Raw genomic sequence first — 25,272 nt, 5'->3', positions numbered from 1 at the left:
TGCGTGTTTATGTCTCCCCGGCTCGGCAGCCACCCCAGGGACGTGTGGAGTTGCAGTAAATTATGTTGTAAGAGTCTGGGCTGAGGCGGCTTCATTTCATTCCCTCGCAGGCATGCACGCGGGGCTTGGGGGTCCCAAGAGTCCCTCTCCTTTGCCCCTAACCAGAGTCTAGTCTCCCAGCTCTGCCTTTTGAGACAGTCCTTCTCCTCTGATCAGATCAACTTCCAAATAAATATTAAATTATGTCTGGACGTGTTCCCCTGTTCCTTTCAAATCTAAGTAAATCACTTTTTTTTTTCCCTTTGTTAGAATTCACAACCCTGCCAAGGTCTCCTCAACAGCATCTTGCAATGGCGAGATTTTCCTCTAGATATTTAAAATAAAAGACTTCCTATTGGAATTTTATAGGTTTTTTTTTAATTTTATACTCCCAGATCTTTGTAAAACGTGGGTTACTGAGCCCTCTGTGCCCCCTTTTAGCCACAATATTTCACAATATTTCATAAGGAATCACAGTACCTACCCTTAAAGATTATTAGATTTGGTGGCTGAAAATATGCCAAAAAAAAAAAAAAAAGGATTATATTGTAGAAAAAATCATAAATTGTCTTACTCCGAGGGTAGACTGGTAAGGCACTCCAAAGCCTTGAGTCGGGGCTGTGATACACAGCTGTGTGCTCTGTACACTGCACGGTCTCACCATGCTCACTTTCCAGGATGTGATGGCAGCCTTTGTAAGTGTGTAGTGCACAGGCTCCCATACTACTCACAGCAGCCACATTTGACCGAAAGCAGCCTCACTCCAGGCCCAAAGCGCTCTACAGACCTTACCATTTCCTATGTGCCCAGAAACGCCGAAGCTGAAAACGTAAATGGAGTATCGTGTTTCTTCCTCCTCTACGCACTCCCTCCTTGGTCACCCCAGCTGGATCCTCCACAGCAGCCTGGTGTATGCCTTTCAAACAGGCCCTTTGTGTTTCCCCCAGGTCCATGGGAGGAACCTCCTGTCCATTGATTATGACCGGAACATCCGGACAGAGAAGATCTATGACGACCACCGGAAATTCACCCTGAGAATCATCTATGACCAGGTGGGCCGCCCCTTCCTGTGGCTCCCCAGCAGCGGGCTGGCAGCCGTCAATGTCTCCTACTTCTTCAACGGGCGCTTGGCCGGCCTTCAGCGTGGGGCCATGAGCGAGAGGACAGACATTGACAAGCAGGGTCGGATTGTGTCTCGCATGTTCGCTGACGGGAAAGTCTGGAGCTATTCCTATCTTGACAAGGTGGGTGACCATGCCGCACATCCCATCAGCAGGGCCTCTGCTCCCGCTTCCCACTCCCGTCACCGCCCTCTCTCAGCCAGCCTGAGATACCTAGCCATAAGTCATCTTCACGTCTTTACTAACTCCACAGGGCTCCCCTCATGATCCCCCGGCACTGATGGGGAGAAAGAGCCCACAGGAAACTGTTATTCATTGCTCAGTGCTATTACCATTGAAAGAAGAAGAAAAAGATGCTAGACAGCCAGTAATGACAAAAAAAAAAAGGATGAATCGTTTGATTTAATTATGAAAATGAAAAAGGCAGTGATGTTGAATGGAACCGAACCATCCACTGACCGCCAGACAAAGCATTACTTATGAATTAGGAACTTGTTGAGTCCCTTCTGCTTGCCCTAAATTAAGCCACTAGGGGAGGGAAGTCTGCTGGAAACTAGAGTACACACAGCTACACCTTCCCACTTTAGCCAAAGCAGCCAGCGGATCATCCGCATAGTCCCCTGTGTCTGTCCGTACCGACTTGGGGCTCCTTGCTGGAGAAAGGTCCTGGTGGAGGAACAGAATAAAGAGGCCCCATGAGGGCACTTGCTGAGACCGTGAAATGCTGCCCTGACCATCTAGTCCCTGGGCAGGTCCTTTCGTTTGCTCCATGAGTCTTCCTTTCTCACCAGCACATTACTCGGATAATTCACAGGGGCTGGGGAGACGGTTCAGTGGGTAAAAGTGTTTGCCGCTCCCCTGTAAGTCCCCAGACTCAGGCGTGGTGGTGCACACTTGTAGTCCCAGTGCTGGGGGAGTGAGGATGGAGACAGGAAACTCTTGGGAGTTTGCTGGCCAGGCAGCCTAGACAAAATGGTAAGTTTAGGTTCAGTGAGAGACCCTGTTTCCAAAAGTAAAGTGCTGCCACACAAGGCAGAGCATACCTTTAGTCCCAGCCCCTGCAGGGAAGGTACAGGCAGATCTCTGTGAGTTCGAAGACAGCCAGGGCTACATAGTGAGATTCTGTCTCAAAAATAAATACATGCATACATATGTACATACATACATACATATATACATAGTGGAGAGCAATTGAAGAAGACAGCCAATGTCAACCTCTGGCCTCCACGGACACACACACGTGAAATGCATACACATATACATGAATTCACATGCACACACACACACACACACATGTATAACTCATATACAGAGCAGTTAGCTCTATAAAAAGAGTCCTTACCTAATGCTGTTCTTACTCTGACATAGTAGCCTGGCATGGCTGTCTGGGAGGCAGGAGTCTCCCAGCTACCTCTTGCTGAGGCTAGTCCTTCCCAGGGTCACTGACTGTGAAGCATTTCATTTTCTCCCAGTTTCTCAAAGGAAGATGTGCTTCCGGATTTTATCAAAGGCAGTAAAAACAGCATGTACACTTCTCTCCAGCGTGGCCAGTGGCAGGTCAGCTCTAAATGGAGTTCTTATCATTGAACCTGGGGACAAGTCCCATGCTTTCCGCCAGTCCTCCAGACCCTCCACAATTACCACAGGCAACGTTGTATCATCTTTATGGGGGGAGCACAAATGTAGACTCTCAGACCCCGTGTGCGTAGGCCCACTGAGTCAGTATATCTTTTCACAAGATCCTCATTAAGGTTTGCTCTGAGCTACCACCATGAACCGTCAGTACCATATGAGCCTCTTTAGTCTTTGGTCAAAGCTCCACACACTATTAAGTGTGGTGGTACACACCTAAAATCCCAGTGCTTGGGAGGCAGATGGATGCAGGTGGATTTCTGTGGATTGCAGGTCAGCCTGGTCTACATAGTGAGTTCTAAGCTAGCCAGGGCTACATGATAAGAACTCTGTCTCGGAAGGAAGGGAGGGAGGGAAAAGAAAAAGAAAGAATAAAAAATAAGGGGAAAAAGTTATCTACCCTCCATGGCTTTTGAATTGACACATAGGGAAATGAGGTTAATTCTACCCTTTGGGTGCATGGTCAAAAAGAGTCAACTCATCCGTTCCTATTTCCTTCCCAGTCTATGGTCCTCCTGCTGCAGAGCCAACGTCAGTACATATTCGAGTATGACTCCTCTGACCGCCTCCACGCAGTCACTATGCCCAGTGTCGCCCGGCACAGCATGTCCACACACACCTCCATTGGCTACATCCGAAACATTTACAACCCACCCGAAAGCAATGCATCCGTCATCTTTGACTACAGTGATGACGGCCGCATCCTAAAGACGTCTTTCCTGGGCACTGGGCGCCAGGTGTTCTACAAGTATGGCAAACTCTCCAAGTTATCGGAGATCGTCTACGACAGCACAGCCGTCACCTTTGGCTACGATGAGACCACTGGCGTTCTGAAGATGGTCAATCTCCAAAGCGGGGGCTTCTCCTGTACCATCAGGTACCGCAAGGTTGGGCCCCTTGTGGACAAGCAGATTTACAGGTTCTCTGAGGAAGGCATGATCAACGCCAGGTTTGACTACACCTATCACGACAACAGCTTCCGCATCGCCAGCATCAAACCTGTCATAAGTGAGACTCCCCTTCCTGTCGACCTCTACCGCTATGACGAGATTTCAGGCAAGGTGGAACACTTTGGCAAGTTTGGGGTCATCTACTATGACATCAACCAGATCATCACCACTGCTGTCATGACACTCAGCAAGCACTTTGACACCCATGGGCGCATCAAGGAAGTGCAATATGAGATGTTCCGGTCGCTCATGTACTGGATGACAGTGCAATATGACAGCATGGGCAGAGTCATCAAGAGGGAACTGAAACTGGGGCCCTATGCCAACACCACCAAGTACACCTATGACTATGATGGGGATGGCCAGCTCCAGAGTGTGGCAGTCAATGACCGGCCTACCTGGCGCTACAGCTATGACCTCAATGGGAACCTGCACCTGCTAAATCCAGGAAACAGTGCTCGCCTCATGCCCTTACGCTATGACCTCCGTGACCGGATAACCAGGCTGGGGGATGTGCAGTACAAAATCGATGACGATGGCTATCTGTGCCAGCGAGGGTCTGACATCTTTGAATACAATTCCAAGGGCCTCCTGACGAGGGCGTACAACAAGGCCAGTGGGTGGAGCGTGCAGTACCGCTATGACGGCGTGGGCCGACGGGCTTCCTACAAGACCAACCTCGGCCACCACCTGCAGTACTTCTACTCCGACCTCCACAACCCCACGCGTATCACCCACGTCTACAACCACTCCAACTCCGAGATCACCTCGCTCTACTATGACCTCCAGGGCCACCTCTTTGCCATGGAGAGCAGCAGCGGAGAGGAATACTACGTGGCCTCGGATAACACTGGGACCCCTCTGGCTGTCTTCAGCATCAATGGCCTCATGATCAAGCAGCTGCAGTACACAGCCTATGGGGAGATTTACTACGACTCCAACCCTGATTTTCAGATGGTCATTGGCTTCCACGGAGGCCTCTATGACCCCCTCACCAAGCTTGTCCACTTTACCCAGCGTGATTACGACGTGCTGGCAGGGCGCTGGACATCCCCTGACTACACCATGTGGAGAAATGTGGGCAAGGAGCCGGCCCCCTTCAACCTGTACATGTTCAAGAACAACAATCCGCTCAGCAACGAGCTGGATTTGAAGAACTACGTGACAGGTGAGACCTTGCTGCCCGGGTACGGCAGTCACTTCCTGTGAGGCGGCTGTCCCGGGGAAATGCTGGGCATGTGGGGGAGGGCCCTATACTTGATGGTCAAACTCTAGTGCTGGTAACCCAGGGCACTGCAGGATCATGTCCAGGAAAGTGGGGGGACAGTGAAGCAGGTATTCTGGGCATTTTCAGACCACTTCACAGCTGTTCCATTGAAATGACTTTTCTGAGAGCCTTTCCTACCCCAGCAGGAGTTGGCTCACAGAGAGGCCTAGACCAGAAATATACAGTTCAAATTCTCTCTCTCTCTCTCTGGTTAGTAAACCAAAAGGCTTAAGGCTAGCGACCCAGTCTCTCTGGGGGAGTTTCCTTCTCTGTGAAGGGGACCCCGTGGAGAAACAGTGAGAAGTAACAGCTTCCTTCTAGGTAAAGCCCTGGCCTGACTTCTCCCTGTGACAATGTTACCATTACTAGCAAAGCAGTGAGTTAGCACAGATGCCTAAGCCCCTGTCTCTGACCTCCAGACGGTTCCCTGGTGAAATACATACACAGAGAGCAAGCAGCGGCCCAGGCAGAAGGAAGTCTCTGCTCCCACAGAGATGTCTGCTCAGCCATTTATCCAAAAACCATCCATGTAGTAGCACCTGTGAGATTCTTAGGATGTGGCAGTAGGTAAGCCAAACACTTTTCTCTCAAGTAAGAGAGAGAGAGAGAGAGAGAGAGAGAGAGAGAGAGAGAGAGAGAGAGAGACTGAGAGTGTATATGCTGGCATTTGTGTGTGTGTGTGAGAGAGAGAGAGAGACAGAGAGAGAGAGACAGAGACAGAGAGAAGTGTCTGTCTCTCTCACTCTGTGTGTGTGTGTGTGTGTGTGTGTGTGTGTGTGTGTGTGTGTGTTCATATTTTGAAGATATGGTACAATATAGAAGGGCCTGGGTCAAACAGAGCCTGAAGAAGAAACATGACTTACTTACGCTGACTAAGGCTGAAAGACCTCTAAACCGAAGTCAGCAGGACACAAGCAGCTTGCAGAGGGGCGTGTAAGGAGGCACTGCAGGGGGGGTGGTGATCTGCCTCACAGGATAAGCAAGAAGGTGGTAAAATGAGGTTCCCTGCCCAGTCCTCTGTCCACCCATCCCTCCACTCGTCCACCCATCCAGAAAAGATGCTGGAGATCTTGGGTGTAGTAGACATAGACAGGAGCAGGACAAAGTACTTGTCCTCAGGGAGATAAAAACAAAGAAATCGGGATGTGTGGAGAGATGCAGACGGGTCAGGTCCAATAGGGACAACTTCCAGCAAGCAGGCAAGGGTGATCACATCTGACCATGCATTCTATAGAAGAGCAATAAAGGAAACCCAAGACCGGGGCTCCCCAAGTTCCAAGAGAGCCACAGCTCTTAGCCATGACCATAGAGGCACCCACTTTCAGGTGATCACGTGTCCATCCTCCAAAATGAGAAAGGAAGCCAGAGCTGCCTGAGCACAGGGCTGCTTTGGTGCCTCCCAGGGCAGCTGTTGACTTCCAGGGTCAACTGTGACCATGCAGCACATCCCGGACACACCTTTAGGAACTGAAATCAGTGTCCACATCCAAGCAAAGCAGCTGGAACCTTTTGCACCTGGAGCCATGGCTAAGCTGGCTCCTCCCTAGGTCTCACCAAGATGATGATGATGCCTGCTCTGATGCCCTGCCAAACCTTCCTCTCTTCCCCATCATTTGGCAGGACTTTGTCCCCAACTCACTACCATTTCCAGTTAAAGTATCCTTTGGGGAGCCCCTACACACACACACACACACACACACACACACACACACACACACACGTACTCATAATGGTGAGTGCTATGAAGACAAAACAGGACAAGGGGTTACCCGGAGAGTGACAGGAAGTACCCCTTTACTTAGAGAGCCTTGCTGAGCAAGTGACATTTGTGTCGGAGGAGAGAGGAGAAGCATGTTTAAGAAGAAGCCCAGGGACGGTGGAGGCAGAGCACATCTGTCTCAGCTTGGGGAACGGAGGAACAAATCCTGTCCCACACAAATATGCTTCACACAGCCTTGCTTAGCACTGGACTTCTTAGAAACTAATCAGCCAGAAGTGAATGAAGAGAAACCCCCAGAACAGGCTGCATAGATACCTGCTGCTAACCGAGGCCCAAATGAACCCATTCACAGACACACCAAGACCCTCAGCTATGTTCCGTGGAAAAAAAAGAAAAAAGAAAAATGAGATTATCAGGGTTTTCTGAACAGCAAGATGGCTTTCCTAATCTCAGGGCTTCATGGAGCCTGAATAAGTGGGAATCAAATCAATTTGAACGAAGTCCAGCCAAATTGAATCCAGAAACAATTAGAGAGAGTCTGAAATACAGGGCAGACTCACAGAGGCTGCCGCGGCAGCTCAGGAAAAGGGCTGGGAGAGCAGCCAGGCCAGGCGGGACCACACCTGCAGCCCCCTGCTCCCACCAGCTGACCCTTGGAGAACGGGCTCAGCAGAGAACAGCAGGTCTAACCCTGGCTCACCTGCACGCCCTGGCTCACCTGCACGCCCTGTCTAAATCAGCCTTAATTCGCCACTTAGGAGACCCACAGAGGGGTCGGAGCTGCTACTCACAACCTAAGTGGAAGGGTCAGTTAAGATGCAGTCAGGACAGGACAGCCAGGCCTACACAGAGAAATCCTGTCTTGAAAGGCCAAAAAAAATGTGCTGGGCGGCATTGGTGCACATCTTTAATCCCAGCACTCGGGAGGCAGAGCCAGGTGGATCTCTGTGAGTTTGAGGCCAGCCTGGTCTACAGGGCGAGATCCAGGACAGGCACGAAAACTACACAGAGAAATCCTGTCTGGAAAAATCAAAGGGGTAAAAAAAAGATGTATCGTAAGGAGGAACGCAAAAAACAGAGTCCCTCCCTCCGGAATCCCAAAGAACCCCCGCTGCTTGAAAACCACTCTCTGAAAGGAAGTGGATGTTCCTGATGCAGGAAATGCTCCGAGTTCATCCGAGAACACTGGGGCGGAGAAAATCGGCACAGCAGAAACTGCTCCATCTTGGACACAGCGGACCTGTGCCAGCCCAAGCACTACCTGGCCTCTGCCCTACCCTTCTGATGTCAGAGTCTGAGAACATTCCCAAACACCAATTCTGGTCTCTCCACTCACTTGCTGTGTGACTTATATGAATATCTCTGAGCCTTAGTCTGCAAAATGTTGGTAACAATCACACTCACCTCACAGAGTTGTGAAAACAACGAATCCGCCAGGCACAAGGCTAATCATACATGCGTTAGCGAGAGTGCCAGTGGAATGGAGACGGTCGGCATACTCTCCTGTGAACACAGGAGAAACCTCCAGATGCACCTTCAGACTGAGCTAATGGCTCCCTTTAGCAAGGGATACGCCCCAGACACTGGAGTTAAGTGAACATTCTAGAAGAAGTGTGGCGGGCCATGTTCCCTTTTACCCTTCCTCCCTCCCTGAGGAGTCTTGGATGCACTAGCCAAAGGCATGCTACAGCTGAATGAGATTGTGCGTTTAATCTCTCTGCGGAGAGCCACACCCATTTCATGTCACCCTCTTGGCATATTTATACTTAACATTGGAAGGCGCTGTGACAATTTTCAGAGAGTGTACAGCAGCGGTGGTGGTGGCGGCAGCAGCGGTGGTGGTGGTGGTGGTGGTGGTGGCAGCGGCGGCGGCGGCAGGGGCGGCAGCAGCAAGGTCCCGTGCTGTGGAGAATATGAGACGGGAAGGGTAGCTATCAGGAGTGGCTGGGTGGCTAGCACCTGCCTCATCATCCGCCTCTGGACAGGCCGTTTGTTTAGAGGACCCGTCTTCCATCACACTTGCCACTCCAAAGGGACTGGAAGGACCTGCAGGTGCCCCTAATGGGACCAGGAGATGGTGTGGGTCTTAGAGGTCTTGCAGGTTTACCATGAGGAGAAAAGTATGTCAGAAAACTCTAGAACAGGCAGAGCCCATGTGGCAGGGCATACTTGTGATCCCAGCATGGGAAGGAGGGAAGGAAGGAAGGAGGGAAGGCAGGAATGAGGAAGGAAGGAAGGAAGGAAGGAAGGAAGGAAGGAAGGAAGGAAGGAAGGAAGGAAGGAAGGAAGGAAGGCTAAAAGAACAAATGGGAGGAGGAGGAAGAGAAGGAAGGAGGCTGACAGGGAAAAGGAGGAACAAGGAAAAGGAGCTAACCTCACAGTTCCCGTTCACAAGAGTCTCTTTAAAATCCCTAGTATTGCCTGGCGCACACCTTTAATCCCAGCACTACAGAGTGAATCTGTAGACAGACAGAGCCAGGTGAATCTCTGTGAATTTAAGGCCAGCCTGGGCTACCAAGTGAGTTCCAGGAAAGGAGCAAAGCTACACAGAGAAACCCTGTCTCGAGGAAAAAAAAAAAAAAAAAAAATCCCTCATCTTGGGCAGACAAGATGGCTCAGTGGGTAGAGGCGCTTGCTGACAAGCCTGACAACCTGAGTTCGATCCCCAAGACCCACATAGTGGAAGGAGAGAACCAAACTCCTCAAGTTGTCCTCTGACCTACACTAGGCCATGCAGGCACTCCCCTCCCCATATAAGTAAGTCTGCTTTAAAACTACAGCTTTTCTGCTCAGAGATGTGCTCACTGAGGGGAGCATGGAGTAGAGAGGGAGCCCCTCAAAGAAAGAGGAGGAGGATGGTGGGGACAAGGACTTCGTGTGCTCTGCCTTAGATTCCCCCCCAAGTCCTGTCTGTCTCTGGTGAAATTTGGCCAGGTGTATATGGTACACAGACAAGGGACTCAGTGCCGTGAGCACTCTGGGGGGTGAGTCACTTCTCAGGGTCTCCGAGCTCTGTCTCTTAGTGCTGGCATGTGGCAACCCCACTTTGACATGTCTCTTCTCTCAGCCAAGAGAGCTGGTCTGAGACTCACTCTCTGGCAGAGACCTCTCGCTGAGCCTGGAGCAAGTCCTGGGGACCTGCCTGTCTCTGGCCCCTCAGCTCTAGGACCACAGGCATGTCAACCACACCCAGGCCTTTGTGTGGGTACTGGGGACCTGAACTCAGGTCCTTATGCTTACAAAGAAGCACTGACCATCTGAGCCTTTTACCCAGCATCCCCAGTGTGCTTTTCAAAGTAATTTCAAACCTATATTCCTTTTTTATTTTTGTTTGTTTATTTATTTATTTGGTATTTTAAAATACAAATTAATGGGTTTCACTATGGCATTTCCATACATACTTTGTCCTTATATGCCCCCCAACTATACTACATTCCCCCACCATTGTCCCTCTCTTCCCCACATCAGCCCCCCCTTCTGGTTTTATATTACATCTAATCTATTATTCTATCATCTATCTATCTATCATCATCATTATCTATCTATCTACCTATATATCTATCATCACCATTATCTATCTGTCTGTCTATCTATCATCTATCTATCTATCTATCATCATCATCTATCTGTCTGTCTGTCTATCTATCTACCTAGCTACTTCTATTTCTTAGGATTTCTTCTTTCTTTCCTTCTCATGGTCAATCTTTTTTTTTTAATAACTTATTTTTATTTTATGTGCACTGGCGTTTTACCTGCATGTATGTCTGTGAGAGGGTGTCAGATCTTGGAGTTACAGTTGTGAGCTGCCATGTGGGTGCTAGGAATTGAACTGGAAAAACAGTCAGTGCTCTTAACCACTGAGCAATCTCTCCAGCCCCCTCATGGTCAATCTTGACTTTGACACTAGACACAAAGGCATGGAAGAACCATCTTTGAGAAGCAATGTGAGCACCATACTTGAAGCACACACATACACATATATAAGAATAGGCGGCAGTGGCACATGCCTTTAATCCCAGCACTCAGGAGACAGAGCCAGGCAAATATTTGTGAGTTCGACGCCAGCCTGGCCTACAGCTAGGCACCAAAACTACACAGAGAAACCCTGTCTTGAAAAAGCAAAAAACAAAAAAAAAAATGATTCCCATATGACAGAAAATGTGGAATTTTTCATAATTCAACTTATTTCACTTAGAGTGAGAATTTCTATTTTCCTGCAAATGTCCAGATTTCACATTTCTTTATAACACAATTATTTTGTGTACAAATACCACATTTTCTTTATCCATTCATTTGTTAATGGACATCTAGGCTGGTCCCATTTCTTAGCTATTGTGAATAGCATTTTGGGGGAAGGGGAGGTCAGGGTGTCACTATATAGCAGCCCTGTGTAGCCTGGAACTCATGAGTCACAGAGAACGACCTGCCTCTGCCTCTCCAATGTTGGGATTAAAGTGATGTGCCACCACACCAGGCAGAATAATATCCTTAAAGGACTTCCATGTTGTTTTGTGTGTGTGACATTGGGAATGGAACTCACGGCCTCACGTATGCTAGGCAAGTGCTCTGCCACTGAGCTACAGGCCCTCATATGACCCCAAACTCTGCTCTCACCCATGTGTAGTTCCCAAGCCATTCATGTGTTCCCACAGATGACAGGTGGACCATAGTGTCAGATTGCTTCTCAGAACTGTTCTATGCCTTTATTAATGTCAATAGCAACATTAAATTCCCATAAGAGTCTCAGGACAAGGAGTTACACCTGACCCCCTACAGACATTTTTCTTGGGCAGGTATGGAGGAATTCTCTGTTACACTTTTGCTGTACAGGGTATGTTGTACCAGGAATGTTCTAGTTCATTCATTCATTCCACAGGTACTTAGTATCTGTTTGTACCAAGCATCATTGTGTAGGAGACATCAAAGAATAAAATAAATTTTTATTTAGGGGCTGAGTGTGGTAGAACATGCCTTGAATCTCAGTGTTCAGGAGACAGAGGCAAGAGGATCTCTGTGAATCTGAGGCCATTCCAGGTTACATATGGGGTTCCAGGACATTCAGGACTACATAGAGAGACACTAAGTCAAAAAAACAAGTAAATAAATAAATGTTTAAATTTCCTTCCCTGGTAGAGCACTGAGTGAGGGAAACTGACAACAAAAAAATAAATATTTCCCAGAAAGCATTGCATGTGAGAATGTGATTACTGATTTAAAGGGAAGCTTGACCACAGTGAAGGGCCCTGGGACATTGAAGATTGGGTAGGGATGCATCTTCAGTACAATGGGTGGCATTAGCCTCAGTTACACTTGAGCTAAACTTGAAAGACACTGGAGAACAAAAGAGTCAGAAAACACTTTAGGAAACAGCATGCTGGGCAGAGGAGCTTGCTGTCATGACAATCCAGAGATGGGTGTGCACCTAACATGCTTGAGAAGAAGCATAGCCAGGCAAGATGGTACTTACTCTAACACCGGCACTTAGGAGGCTGGGACAAGAAGACAATGCGCTTAAGACTAGAGAGAGAGAGACCCTGCCTCAAAACACCAAAGAAAAATGGAAGAAGACAGCAGAGAGATCATGAGGCAGGTCTTTAAAGGTCGTTCTAATGACCTTGGCTTATACACTAAGAAATGTCTTCTACGTGCTCTGAGCAAGGAATGGCCTCGTCTGCTCCATATCTGGGGAGTCATTTGGTTACTGCACTCATAAGTGGGCCAAGGACTGGGAGCAGGGAAGCTAGTTAGAAACCTACAAGTCCAGGCATGGTAATGGGCCAGGAGGGTGGAGATGGCAGACGTGGCAAGAAGCCAACACATATTCATATTGTTTTAAAATAAAAGTAAAGACTATAAATGAAGCTCAAAAAAAATCCACACCAAGGTCATTTCAGGAATCAAGGGCACTGGGGAGTTTCGTCAGCTGGAATGAAACACCTAAGGCAGGTAACTTTGTAAAGTGAAAAGGGCTCATTTAGCTCACGATTCGGAAGGTCATGACGACAGACAGCTCTGTTTCTGAGAGGGCTACATCACAGCATGGCTGATGACAATACTAGAATGACTTGTGGGGCTGTGGTCACATCTCAGAGGACAGGAGAGGGGCAGGCTGGACCCTTTTATAACAGTCCTCTCAAGACCTCTAAGGGTGGGCTGGGGAGTCGCTGAGTAGGGACAGTGCTTGCCTAGCATACGTGAAGCCCTATGGTCATGATCAACATGACAGAAAACAGATAAGGTGGTGCATACCTGTAACCCCGGCACACCAGAAGTGGAGACAGGATCGGAAGTTTAAGGTCGTTCTCCACTACATAGTGAGTGCAAAGCCAGACTGGGATACCTGAGACCCTGTCTCAAGGAGGGGGGATAAAAAACAGAACCCAAAGAACCACACAAAAACTACCTCATACCCCAATGACTTCTGAACCTAGCACAGGACCAAACTTAAAAAAGATGCCACCACCACCCAGTAACACCCCCTGAGGACTTTAACATGGTGGGTCCTTGACACACAGTTAAACCAAACCAAAACAATAGGTATTCAAACCAAAATTCATACATGAAGATTCATAGCAGTATTATTACAGTAGTTTAAAAAAAGGATGAACCAGTCAAATATTCATCAGCTGATGAATGGATAGATCAAACTTGGACTATTCATACAATGGGATCATATTCTGTCATAAAGAGTAAAAAATGTGCCAGGTGGTGATGGTAGTGCATGCCTTTAATCTCAGCATTCAAGAGGCAGAGACAAGTGGATCTCTGTGACTTCAAGGTCAGCCTGGTCTGCAGAGCAAGTTCCAGAACAGTCAGAGCCGTTACACAGAGAAACCCTATCTTAAAAAAAAAAAAAAAAAAAAAAAAAAAAAAAAAAGTAAAAGTGTACTCTATGTTGAACCCCATAGTGACGATCCATTTGTAAGAAATATCCAGAACCACAGATAGATCCAGGCTGAAGGCAGCTTAGGGACTGTGGAAAGGGACATACAGATTGACTGCTAATCTCTATGTGGGTTCTTGGAGGGTTTTAAGTGTCATGGAATTAGGTAGTGACAATGGCTGCCAACATTTTGAACCTCCTGGGGACCACTAAATTGGGTAAGCAACTAAAAATGGTGAGGTCTACTCCAAATGTTAAAAAAGAAAGGCAGGGAGAGGGTTTCCTGATGGGTTGGATGTGGGGAGCGAGAAAAGAAAGGAGTTGGGGATGGTGGGTAGCAGGGCGGAGGCACAAATGTTTGGAGAGGACAGAACAAGAGTTTAGTTTTGGACACGTCGAGCTGGAAGTGGACTGGAGGCACAAGGGCTGAGCTTGGAAGAAGGCCAGGCAGGGCTGTACATTTTGGAGTCAGTGTCAGCCTGGAGGCAGCAGTCAGGCCTCAAGGCCAGATGACTATGACTGGGGAGATGCCACTATGGGTCAAGGAGCTTATCATTCAAGGCTGGTGAGTTCGATCCCTGAACCCACATAAAGACAGAAGGGAAAAAATCTGAAAAGTTGTCCTCTGATGTCCACATGCACGCCATGGAATGTGTGCTCCACCTCCAACACATTCTAATAGGAATTCGGGGTGGGGGAGAGTCTCCCTCTTGTCAGATAGGTTCAGACACAAAAGGAACGTGTCAGCATGGGGCTTGGCAATGCTGAGATCACTCACGACCTTGACAGATGAGATTTCTGCACAGTAGCAGAGGTCAAAAGAAAATGAGGAGAATGGGGAGCAATGAGTACAGAAGGTTAGAATGAGCTTGAGAGGTTTTTGTAAAGATGAATATGAAATGGGCATTAAGAATAAGAAAATGACTATTTTTGGTAGGACGTTTAACAGCATTTGGTATGCTGGTGGGACAAATCCATTAGAAGAGGGAGTGAGTCACTACTGTGGGGTAAGAAAAGATTGCTGGGGTGATGGCCTTGAGTTGACAAGAAAAGTTGTGTGACCAGGTGAACAGTGGGGGGCTCAGCATCCACAGCTCATGTAGTGGAATAGGAAAAAAAAAATCAGTGCTCCCGGGTGCAGAAGCTGAGCCACAGTACCATAGGCAAACAGGAGATGGCACTGGAGGAAATCCTTCTCTGGCTGCCTCAGTTTCTGCAGAAAAGTAGGAAACAAGGCTGATCACTGATGGGAGGGAGGGAAAGCAGATGGTAGAGGTTTGGGGAGAAATGAGCAAAGAAAAATAAAAATATACAGGAGGGGGAAAGAGCCGAGTGTGGTGGTCCATGCGCCTAACCATGCACTTAGGAGGTGAAAGCAGGAGGATTGCCACAAATTCCAGTCCAGCCTGGTCTATATATGAGACCATGTCTCAAAAAATAGATGATGGATGGATGGATGGGTAGGTGGATGGATGGACAGATAGATGATAGATGGATAGATGGATGGATGGATGGATGGATGGATGGATGGATGGATGGATGGATGATAGTAGATGATAGATGAATGGATAGATGGATAGATGGATGGACAGATGGATGGATGATAGTAGATGATAGATGGATGGATGATAAATACATGAATGGATGGATGGATGGATGGATGGATGGATGGATGGATGGATGGATGAGATGAGATAAGACAGATACAGGGATGATGCAGGAGAGTGAGTGGACAGCTAAAAGGAATAAAGGAAAGCAGGGGGGTTGCAGGCAGCTGGAAAGTACCCTGGACATTCATGGTCAGGGATTTCCAGAGACACCTGACAGTATGGCGATGGTGTTTTCTCCAACATTATTCAACTGCACAGATGCAAATTGGAATAGATGGCAGCTTGGATTTAATTAGTACTGTGATTTCACCAAGCAAGCAGGATGAAGTGAGAGCAGACCGTGGACCTTCAGATACACCCCAAGGAATGAATCCAGAGGTTGGTTAGGTAATAGGTGCCAGATTAGGAGAGAGAAAGAAGCAGGAAGTTGAAAGACAGGGAAAGGGAGTTCGGGATGGATGGCTAGAAGGCCCTTGGTGTTGGATAATACAGAGCTGAGACTGTACCAGAGGTTGTGTGTATGAAACTGACATCCAGGAGCACCAGAATTATCAGGGACAAGGTCCAGAGTTGAGATGTGAGAGGTCAGGGAACTAAGGGGTCAAGATGTTAGAAGGAGCAACTACTTGTCTAATAAATCACTAAGAATTAATTCAGAGTCAGAAACGGAGGCAGTACAATTCACAGAATTCAGGTGAGGAGCCCAAGGCCAGGGAGACTAGTGCTCTATGGAAAGAGATAGTTGGAATTATAGCAAGAAGGAAAAGGGGATATTAAAATCTGAAGACAGAGCAAGCTTTACTAAAGGCAGATTGGAACTCTGGGGATCCAGTGAAATATTTCAGAACTTAGGAGAGGTAGAAAGAAATAGGAAAGAGGCAAGCCCAGGATGTGAGACCCAATCTCAGGGTGCCTTTGTGCATAGAAATGAGGAGCACAAGGAGCTCCGTCCTTCTTGACTCCAGCCTGATGGTTCTGGTGAACAAGGAAATGCAGTGAGGGATGAGTACAGGGCTCCCCGGATCCCAGTGGAAGGAGGTCAGGAGGCCTGAGGGGACATTGTCTTACTCAGAAAACTGGGACCATCCACAAGATCTGTGGCACACATGATATAAGTCCAAATGCAATGGCTGGGATGTTCACCTGTAATAGTGCATGTCTCTTGAGGGCTCTTTGAAGGACAGGTCTAGAGAAATGCGCTCAAGAATGAAAAGTTGCCAGGTGGACGTGGCACACACCTTTAATCCCAGCACTCAGGAGGCAGAGGCAGGCAGATCTCTGTGAGTTCGAGGCCAGCCTGGTCTCCAAAGTGAGTTCCAGGAAAGGTGCAAAGCTACACAGAGAAACCCTGTCTCAAAAAACCAAAAAAAAAAAAAAACTAAAAAAGTCTGTTTATCATGTGCAGTTCGGAAGACGTTCCCTGGTAAGACAGATAGTGCAGAGCCCCATCAAATGTACTACACCATGATGACAATCTGCACTTATCCCCCTGGTTGGCCATTGCCTCCAACTTCAGACACACCACCTAGCCTGTAATATTTTGTTTGAGAAGTTGAAGAGATGGTTCAGCAGTTAAGACCACTGGCTACTCTTCCAGAGGTCCTGAGTTCAATTCCCAGCAACCACATAGTGGCTCGAAATCACCTATAACTGTAGTCCCTTGGGATCTGATTCCCTCTTCTGGTGTATGTATGTACATGCTGATAAAGCACCCATAAACATAAAGTACATAAGTAAGTCTTTAAAAACAATAGTTCATATGAACTACTTCAAATGAAACTCATATTAATTTCACATATGTTTTCTCCTCTGGTCCTTACATCAACCCAATGAGGTAGGAACAATTATTGTCTTAATTCAAAGTTGAAGGACCTGATGTTAACAGAGAGACAAAACCTAGCCAAGGTCACACAGCAAGGGGACTAGAAGTCAGATCTGTCCATTCTACAACTGGCCTTTGTAATCGCAACATGGTAGTTATCAATGGCCACAACAGGCAGGACATCTTCCTTGGACACATAAAAGGAATCTCTGGGCTGGGCAGGAGAGATGCTGCTCTTGAAGATGACCCAGGTTTGGTCCCCCAGCACTCATGTGGTGGCTCATAACCATCTAAAACTCCAGTTCCAGAGGATCTGGTACCCTCTTCTGGCCTCTGTGGGCATGCATAAGCAAAATACTAATACACATAGGACAAAACTAAATAATATATTTCCTAAAGAATCTCTGGTTCCTGTTCCCGGAGCCAGTCACCAGGTTAACGCCACCCTCATCGCTTAGATCTCACACCCAGCCACCCAATTAATTTTGTTCTTTTCACAAGATCCGCAGCAGCCTCCTTCCCATCCCTGTGATTTCAGAAGTCTTTGTTTTTGCTTCTGCCCTAGATGTGAAAAGCTGGCTTGTGATGTTTGGATTTCAGCTCAGCAACATCATTCCTGGATTCCCAAGAGCCAAAATGTATTTTGTGCCTCCCCCCTATGAACTGTCAGAGAGTCAAGCAAGTGAGAACGGACAGGTAAGTGGAGGGGTCGGGGAAGGCTCGTGACGAGAATCCAAACAACCGTCCTCATTCCCTTTCACAGACAGTGCCATACGGGAGGTGGGGGCCTGTGGGGAAAGGAACACTGAGGCTGGGTATAAAAGCTGTGCAGGAACAGAGACTTCCCAGGCCAAGGGAGTGCACTGTCATCCTTTCTAGTATGGCCCATATTTCTTCCCAACCTCAATGATTACCTTAATTGTGGTATCATTATCTATTCAGTATCTCCCCTCCGGTCACTTCTTGATTAACAATAGCCCAGAGAAATCCGGTGGCACCCTGCCATCTGAACTGCTGTAAGATCATAACCCTTTCAGCTTTTATGGGATGTAATAAAACTGTGGCTTGCAGTTTCTGTCCCATTAAAGAACATTTTTATGCCCTACATAAAACCTCAGCACGTTATGGCCCAAATGCATACAGATTGAGTTTTTAGAACATAATTTGTGCCTGCGTCTTTCTTTGATGACCGAAGGGTGGTCAGTTTCAATTTGGGTGCAGCTGAGACCTCAGCCACAAGCAGATGGGCAGCGCAGGAAGTGCATTGAGCTGACCCTTCCTCCCCCCACCCCCATACAGGACTGGGGCTCTGCTCTGTGGAAGTCTGGAAGGTCTCAGATGCTCTGAATAGTCATCCAGATTGTGTGACTGTAGAGAGGCAAGGAGGAGCTGCTGGGTAATTGAGAACGGCATTCTCTCCATCCTGCCCCTCAGGGACCACTCAGTGGATAAATAGCCATCATTTCTCTCATTTATCTAAGTGCCGTTACCTCCCAAACACAGCCTCTTCCATTATTCCAGCCTGTCCCCCAACCACCAATTGAGACAAGTTGTCATTTGTGAGTGGAGAACTCAAGGCCAAGGAGATAATGGTGATTTTGTTCCTCTGCAGAACCAGGGCTGAGATCCAAAGCAATGGACTCCAAGTAGGGAGGAGGGGGGATTCCCCACTGGCCCTCACAGCCAGGATCTCTTAGCCTTGAGCTCTCAAATATGAATATGCACACAAATCACCTAGAGTACCTGGCTAGAACGCAGCCTCAGCTTGATGGCCCGAGAGCTGCTTTACTAACAGGGCAGTCACTAGTCCCAGACATCCATCTGTGGCTGCCCTCACTTTGAATAAAGGCCGTGACTATCCAAGCCACTGATTTTGGAGCAGGGCAGGTTGCAGCAATATGGCTGCCAGCTGCTCAGATGCCTGGTCCCCACATCAGGACATCTCTGGGTCTGAAGCATGCCAGGCAGCTGCTGCACCATAAGTGCAAAATACCTCTCGGCTCCCACAGTTGGGGTGCACAGCCCGGGTACAGACTTGGGCAAGGTGGAGAACCTCCTTCACCATATTTCATTGAGTGGCATGGTGACAAGATGGGCAGAGCACCCCACTAGGGCACTGGGAACGAGCCAGTCTGCCCTAGTTACAAAAGGTAGGGATGTATCCGTATGTATTAGCGCAGCATATCCATCCTGGCGGAGAAGTGCGCAGCACCGGTCTCTCCAGCTCTTGCTTCACACGCTGCCTAGGCAACCTTCTGACTCGTCCCTCTTGTCTTGTGCCCACAGCTCATTACAGGTGTCCAGCAGACCACAGAGAGGCATAACCAGGCCTTCCTGGCTCTGGAAGGACAGGTCATCACCAAAAAGCTCCATGCCAGCATCCGAGAGAAAGCAGGTCACTGGTTTGCTACCACCACGCCCATCATCGGCAAAGGCATCATGTTCGCCATCAAAGAAGGGCGGGTGACCACCGGTGTGTCCAGCATCGCCAGTGAGGACAGCCGCAAGGTGGCGTCCGTGTTGAACAACGCCTACTACTTGGATAAGATGCACTACAGCATCGAGGGCAAGGACACGCACTACTTCGTGAAGATCGGGGCAGCGGATGGAGACCTGGTCACGCTGGGCACCACCATTGGGCGCAAGGTGCTGGAGAGCGGGGTGAATGTGACTGTGTCACAGCCCACGCTGCTGGTGAATGGCAGGACTCGAAGGTTCACCAACATTGAGTTCCAGTACTCCACCCTGCTGCTCAGCATCCGCTACGGCCTCACCCCTGACACGCTGGACGAAGAGAAGGCCCGAGTCCTGGACCAAGCAAGACAGAGGGCCCTGGGCACTGCCTGGGCCAAGGAGCAGCAGAAAGCCAGGGACGGGAGAGAGGGCAGCCGCCTGTGGACGGAGGGCGAGAAGCAGCAACTCCTAAGCACAGGACGGGTACAAGGTTATGAGGGCTATTACGTGCTTCCCGTGGAACAGTACCCAGAGCTGGCAGACAGTAGCAGCAACATCCAGTTCTTAAGACAGAACGAGATGGGAAAGAGGTAACAAAATTATCTGCTGCCACCTCTTCTCTGGGTGGCTCAGCAGGAGCAACTGTGACCTCCTCTCCTAAGGAGACGAAGACCTAACAGGGGCACTGAGGCCAGGCTGCTTTAGGATCCCCAGTGGCAAGAAAGCTCACATTTTTTGAGTTCAAATGCTACTGTCCAAGCGCAAAGTCCCTCTTCCTGAAGTAGACTAGAGCTCGGCCACAAATTCTGAGGAAAACAAAAGAAACGGATGAATGAATGAATGAACAAACACACAAAATGTTTCAAGTTCCCCTAAAATATGACCCACTTGTTCTGGGTCTAACGCAGAAAAGAGACGTAGAACAGCCAAAAGGAAAGGAGCAGAAAACAAACAAAAACAAACAAACAAAAAGACAAACACACCACCGACCGTACAAACGAAGAAATGAAGACGAGAAGGCCTCATATCCTAATACCTCACTCATTCACACGTGAGCAACACAGAGACATTCACAAGGGCCGGCGTCACCAGACCAGCTGAGGACCAACCACTCAGACTGATTGTTGGACAAACACTTCCGATGTTTTCGTTTAAGCAAATACAGGTGCATTTAAAAACACGACTTTGGGGGTGATTTGTGTGTAGCGCCTGGGGAGGGGGGGCACAAAAGTGGAGGAGTGAGCACTGGAAATACTTTTTAAAGAAAAAGAAAAACACAAGAAAAAAAAAAAGAAAAGGAAAGAAATTAATATCAGCAGTCAAAGCGAAACAATACCGTCCGGCACTTAACTCTCAGGTCTCCACTTAGTCAGGCCTGAGCTAATTTATTTGAGCGCAGAGTGTAAAATTTAATTCAAAATGGTGGCTATACTCACTACACATAAATCTCATACTCTTTTTGTCTTTGGAGATTCCATTGTGGACAGTAATACGCAGTTACAGGGTGTAGTCTGTTTAGATTCCGTAGTTTGTGGGTATCAGTGGCGGTAGAGGTTCGACATTTGTGACTCTGTTGCTAACGGTACCACTTCCGATCGCCCTGTACATACATATGCCGCAAGGCACAATCACTGTTTCAAGACTTAAAATTATTAGTGTGTTTGTTTGGTCCAGAAACTGAGACAATCACATGACAGTCACCGCGAGGAGAGAAAATAAAAAAAAATAAATAAAAACAAAAAAAATTTTAAAAAGTTAAAAAAAAAATAACAAAAAAAGTCTAATAAGAACTTTGGTACAGGAACTTTTTTGTAATATACATGTATGAATTGTTCATCGAGTTTTTATATTAATTTTAATTTGCTGCTAAGCAAAGACTAGGGACAGGCAAAGATAATTTATGGCAAAGTGTTTAAATTGTTTATACATAAATAAAGTCTCTAAAACTCCTGTGGACACTGGTCTTCTGTGGAAATGCTTTATACTGTATAGAGGTTGGAACCGAGCAGCTGGGATGGATGCTCAGAGCCTAAGCTGGTCTGGGTCCAGGAGCCCTTATCCCAAGGCTTGGAACCAGGAAAGCTAGGGGTTTGGATTTTCTTTTCTTTCTTTCCTTTTTTTTTTTTTTTTTTTTTTCTGATCTTAGAATAAGACCATATACACACTAAGAGATCCAAGCATGAAACTCGATTATGGTTCATGTACATTATACTCAGAGCCTGAAGGTATACATTATACAGTGTTAAGTCTCTTGGTTTTTTGTTTTTGTTTTGGGTTTGGGTTTTTGGTTTTTTTTAAGATTTATTTATCTATTATGTATCCAGAATGTATGTCTGCAGGCCAGAAGAGGGCACCAGATCTCATTACAGATGGTTGTGAGCCACCATGTGGTTGCTGGGAATTGAACTCGGGACCTTTGGAGGAGCAGTCAGTGCTCTTAACCTCTGAGCCATCTCTCCAGCCCGTTTTTGGTGTTTTTTTGTTTTGTTTTGTTTTGTTTGTTTGTTTGTTTGTTTGTTTTTTTGTTTGTTTTTTTGTTTTGAGACAGGGTTTCTCTGTTGTAGTTTTGGTGCCTGTCCTGGATCTTGCTCTGAAGACCAGGCTGGCCTCGAACTCACAAAGATCCGCCTGGCTCAGCCTCCTGAGTGCTGGGATTAAAGGTGTGCGCCATCACCACCCAGTAGTCTCAGGGTTGTTTTTTCCTTTGGGTGGAGGTGGGGAGGTGTAGCCCAGGCTGTCCTGGAGGAACTCACTATGGAGACCAAGCTGGAACTTGCAGAGGCCTGCCTGCTTTTTCTCCCAAGTGCTGGGATTAAAGGAATGTGCCACCACATCTGGCGACACAATGCTTTTTAATTCGGTGCGTATGACAGAGTTTCACAGTTTGGAATTTTCTAGCTGTGGCCTTGTGTCTGCATTCAAAAACCTTAGATTTGAAGTTTCCGGCTTAGGGATGATCTGCCTGTACTTGGACCACATGAAAAAGGCTTTTATTTTATTGTGGTTTGGGGTTTTGTTTGTATTGTGTTTTATGGTGAGTGGTCGGGGACACTGAGAGGGGGTCCCATAGAGTCCAAGCTTGCCCCAACTGGCTGTGTAGTCAAAGTTGACTCTGAACATCTGATCCTCCTGCCTCCACCACACAAGTGCTGGGATGACAGGCGTGTGCCCCACACCCAGCTCTGGAGCATCTTAGTGTGCACCCCCAAAATGCTCTAGTGGCTCCGAGACGTCGCCCCCTGTATCTGCAGGAGAATCTGGCCTTGGTGTGTGGGGCTGTGAGGCCCCTCAAACCTGCCTGTACATGGATAGATGCTTCCAGCCCTCCTGAGACACCGGGACCTCTCTCTGCCACCACTTTGTTCCTTTCTTTCTTTCTTTCTTCCTTCCTTCCTTCCTTTCTTTCTTCCTTCCTTCCTTCCTTCCTTCCTTCCTTTCTTTCTTTCTTTCTTCCTTTCTTTTTCTTTTTTTTTTTTTTTTTTTTTTTTTTTTTCTTTCTTTTTCTTTCTTTCTTTTGAGACAGGGTTTCTCTGTGCAAAAACCCTAGCTGTCCTGGAACTCACTTTGTAGACTAGGCTGGCCTCGAACTCACAGAAATCTGCCTGCCTCCGTCTCTGGAGTAATGGGATTAAAAGCGTGAGCCACCACCACCCAGCTTCTGTCACCACTTTCTAGTTATGAAAGTCCATAGCAGAAAATCCAGGGTGGCCACACTCCCCCCCCCCCGCTCTTTGGAAGCTTGCACACTTGTGTTCACATAGTCCTCTTCCCAGCTAGATCAGCTTACCGCCAAACTTTGGGCAAATCAAATGATAAGAACCCATCTGGATTTTGCCAGGCGGTGGTAGCGCACACCTTTAATCCCGCACTCGGGAGGCAGAGGCAGGCGGATCTCTGTGAGTTCGAGGCCAGCCTGGTCTACAGAGTGAGATCCAGGAAAGGCACAAAGCTACACAGAGAAACCCTGTCTCGAAAAAAAAAAAAAAGAACCTGTCTGGGTTTTAATTTATTTCCACTTTATACCGCTTCTACAGCCAAAATATCATTACCAGCCAATGTGAACCCATGCTTTCCGAGTTGCAGTTCTCAATCCTGAGATCTCTGCTAGGCAGTATTTCCGTTGCCTCCTCACCTTTCATTCACTGAACAGCATCTTACTGAGAACTCGTCCCGGAGGCCAGGCTCTGGGGCACAGAAGAGAAGTAGATGCAAACAGGAGCCTGCACCTCATAAAACTTCCAGGCAGAGAATGGGGAGACGGGAGACCAAGAATGACTCTAGAAATGCACATGGCAAGGGTGTTTCAGTGCCGAGAAAAAAAGACTGTGAAGCAACAGCAGGAGCCGAAGGTTCAGGAGGAGTTAACCAGGTGAACAGAGGGAACCCGCTCCCAAGGCAGAGACCAGAGAACGAAGAGGAGCTGTGGGAGAGCGAGCTAGGACGGGTCAGGTGGCTGGCGAGGCCGGAACACAGGAAAGCTGGCTGGGTTCAGAAGATACCCACATCAAAGCCTGGATTCCTTTGGACATCTGTGGCGAGAGGATGACATCCATTTCAATGGCATAAGCAAATGCTGTGGCTATGGTGTGCAGAACAGGAAGAGGCAACTGACAGAGTCTCACAAGTGAAGATGAGGAGGAGGCTGAGGGGACCATCAACCTAAGGCAACGGTAACACTCCACTTCAGAGGAGAATCTGGAGGTAAACTGAGCGGGTGGAATTCAAGACTGCTCTCCCATGTCATTCACTTTGCAGGTGGGGAATGCTAATGGACAGTGCCCATCTGGTCTGTGGAAAAATCAGACTCAAAGATCCTGTGTCTGTATCTTCTCCTGGATATCCGGCTAATGGGCCTGTCTCCCTGAGACCCTCCTGAGATCTGAGGACCTCTGCCTTCCTGGTCATCCAGTCAGTTTTCAAATGACCTCCAAAAGCAGAAAGAAAGGGAAGCAGGGTTAGCCTGACTTGAGCCAGGCCTCAGGAACCACCAGTGGAACAAGCTGTGGTTAATAAGGCGAGCCTGAAAAGGAACATGGTCCCAGGAGCAATGCAAGCGGCCTGATTCCACAGATGTACGGGGCTGGGGCTGTCATCCTCTGAAGGAGGCAAGCAGAGACAGCTCTCTGTGGGCTTTGGAACCTGGAGACATGATCACAGAACAGCCTCAGATGCTGGTGGTGGAACCTTCAATGGGATGAGAGAGGTTGATGTCTCACCAGGTAGATGTACCTGAGAAAGCAATTCAGGGAGTTGGCCCCAAGCTAGGGGCCAGAGGGCACTCATTCAGGCCAAAACTTCTATGCACCCGCAGCCTCTTGGGTACTTCTGGAAACCTCATGATGGAAGAATTTCACAAACAGGAAAGCATCTCCTCTTTGGGGTCCACCATCCTTGAAATGTCCCTTAGTTTCCTGTTACATCCCAGCTGATCTAACCCCACATTGTACATCACAGAGACACAGCTATGGGAGAAGGAAAACTGCTTTGGCTGAAAAATCCCTTACCTTCCCTGAAGCTAGGACAGTGACTGATGGAGAGTTCTGGAAAGGCTGGACAGCCCAGTGGTTTGTTTTTTTGTTTGTTTGTTTTTGTTTGTTTGTTTTAAGAATGTGCACTCTAGCAGCATCCCTGGGAACCAGTTCCCAATAAATGCGGGGATGGGTTTGGAGGGGTGGCTCAGTGGTCGAGCACCTGCCTAGCCTGTGCCAGGACCCGGCTCCATCTCCAGCATTGCAGAAAGAAAGAAAATCTGGGGAAGTGGCCAGGGGTCGTAG

At 48.0% G+C, this 25,272-nt stretch overlaps 1 protein-coding gene across 16 annotated transcripts in view; it reads left to right on the top strand.

Moving 5' to 3' along the window:
- Tenm2 (teneurin transmembrane protein 2) overlaps positions 1-21,454 on the top strand; it is a 1,236,692-nt gene extending 1,215,238 nt beyond the window's left edge. For all 16 annotated transcript variants that reach the window (XM_028864303.2, XM_028864310.2, XM_028864309.2 and 13 more), the window contains 4 exons: positions 987-1,283; positions 3,296-4,910; positions 17,610-17,740; positions 19,331-21,454. In XM_028864303.2, the coding sequence (XP_028720136.1) occupies positions 987-1,283; positions 3,296-4,910; positions 17,610-17,740; positions 19,331-20,092 (2,805 nt within the window). In that variant the 3' untranslated portion in view covers positions 20,093-21,454. The remainder of the gene's footprint in view (positions 1-986; positions 1,284-3,295; positions 4,911-17,609; positions 17,741-19,330) is intronic.
- The last annotated feature ends 3,818 nt before the right edge of the window (positions 21,455-25,272 follow it).

Source organism: Peromyscus leucopus, chromosome 8b (assembly GCF_004664715.2).
Source record: "Peromyscus leucopus breed LL Stock chromosome 8b, UCI_PerLeu_2.1, whole genome shotgun sequence".
Taxonomy (NCBI): Eukaryota; Metazoa; Chordata; class Mammalia; order Rodentia; family Cricetidae; genus Peromyscus; species Peromyscus leucopus.
The sequence above is the reverse complement of the archived record's forward strand: the minus strand, read 5'-3'. Positions and strand labels throughout refer to the sequence as shown.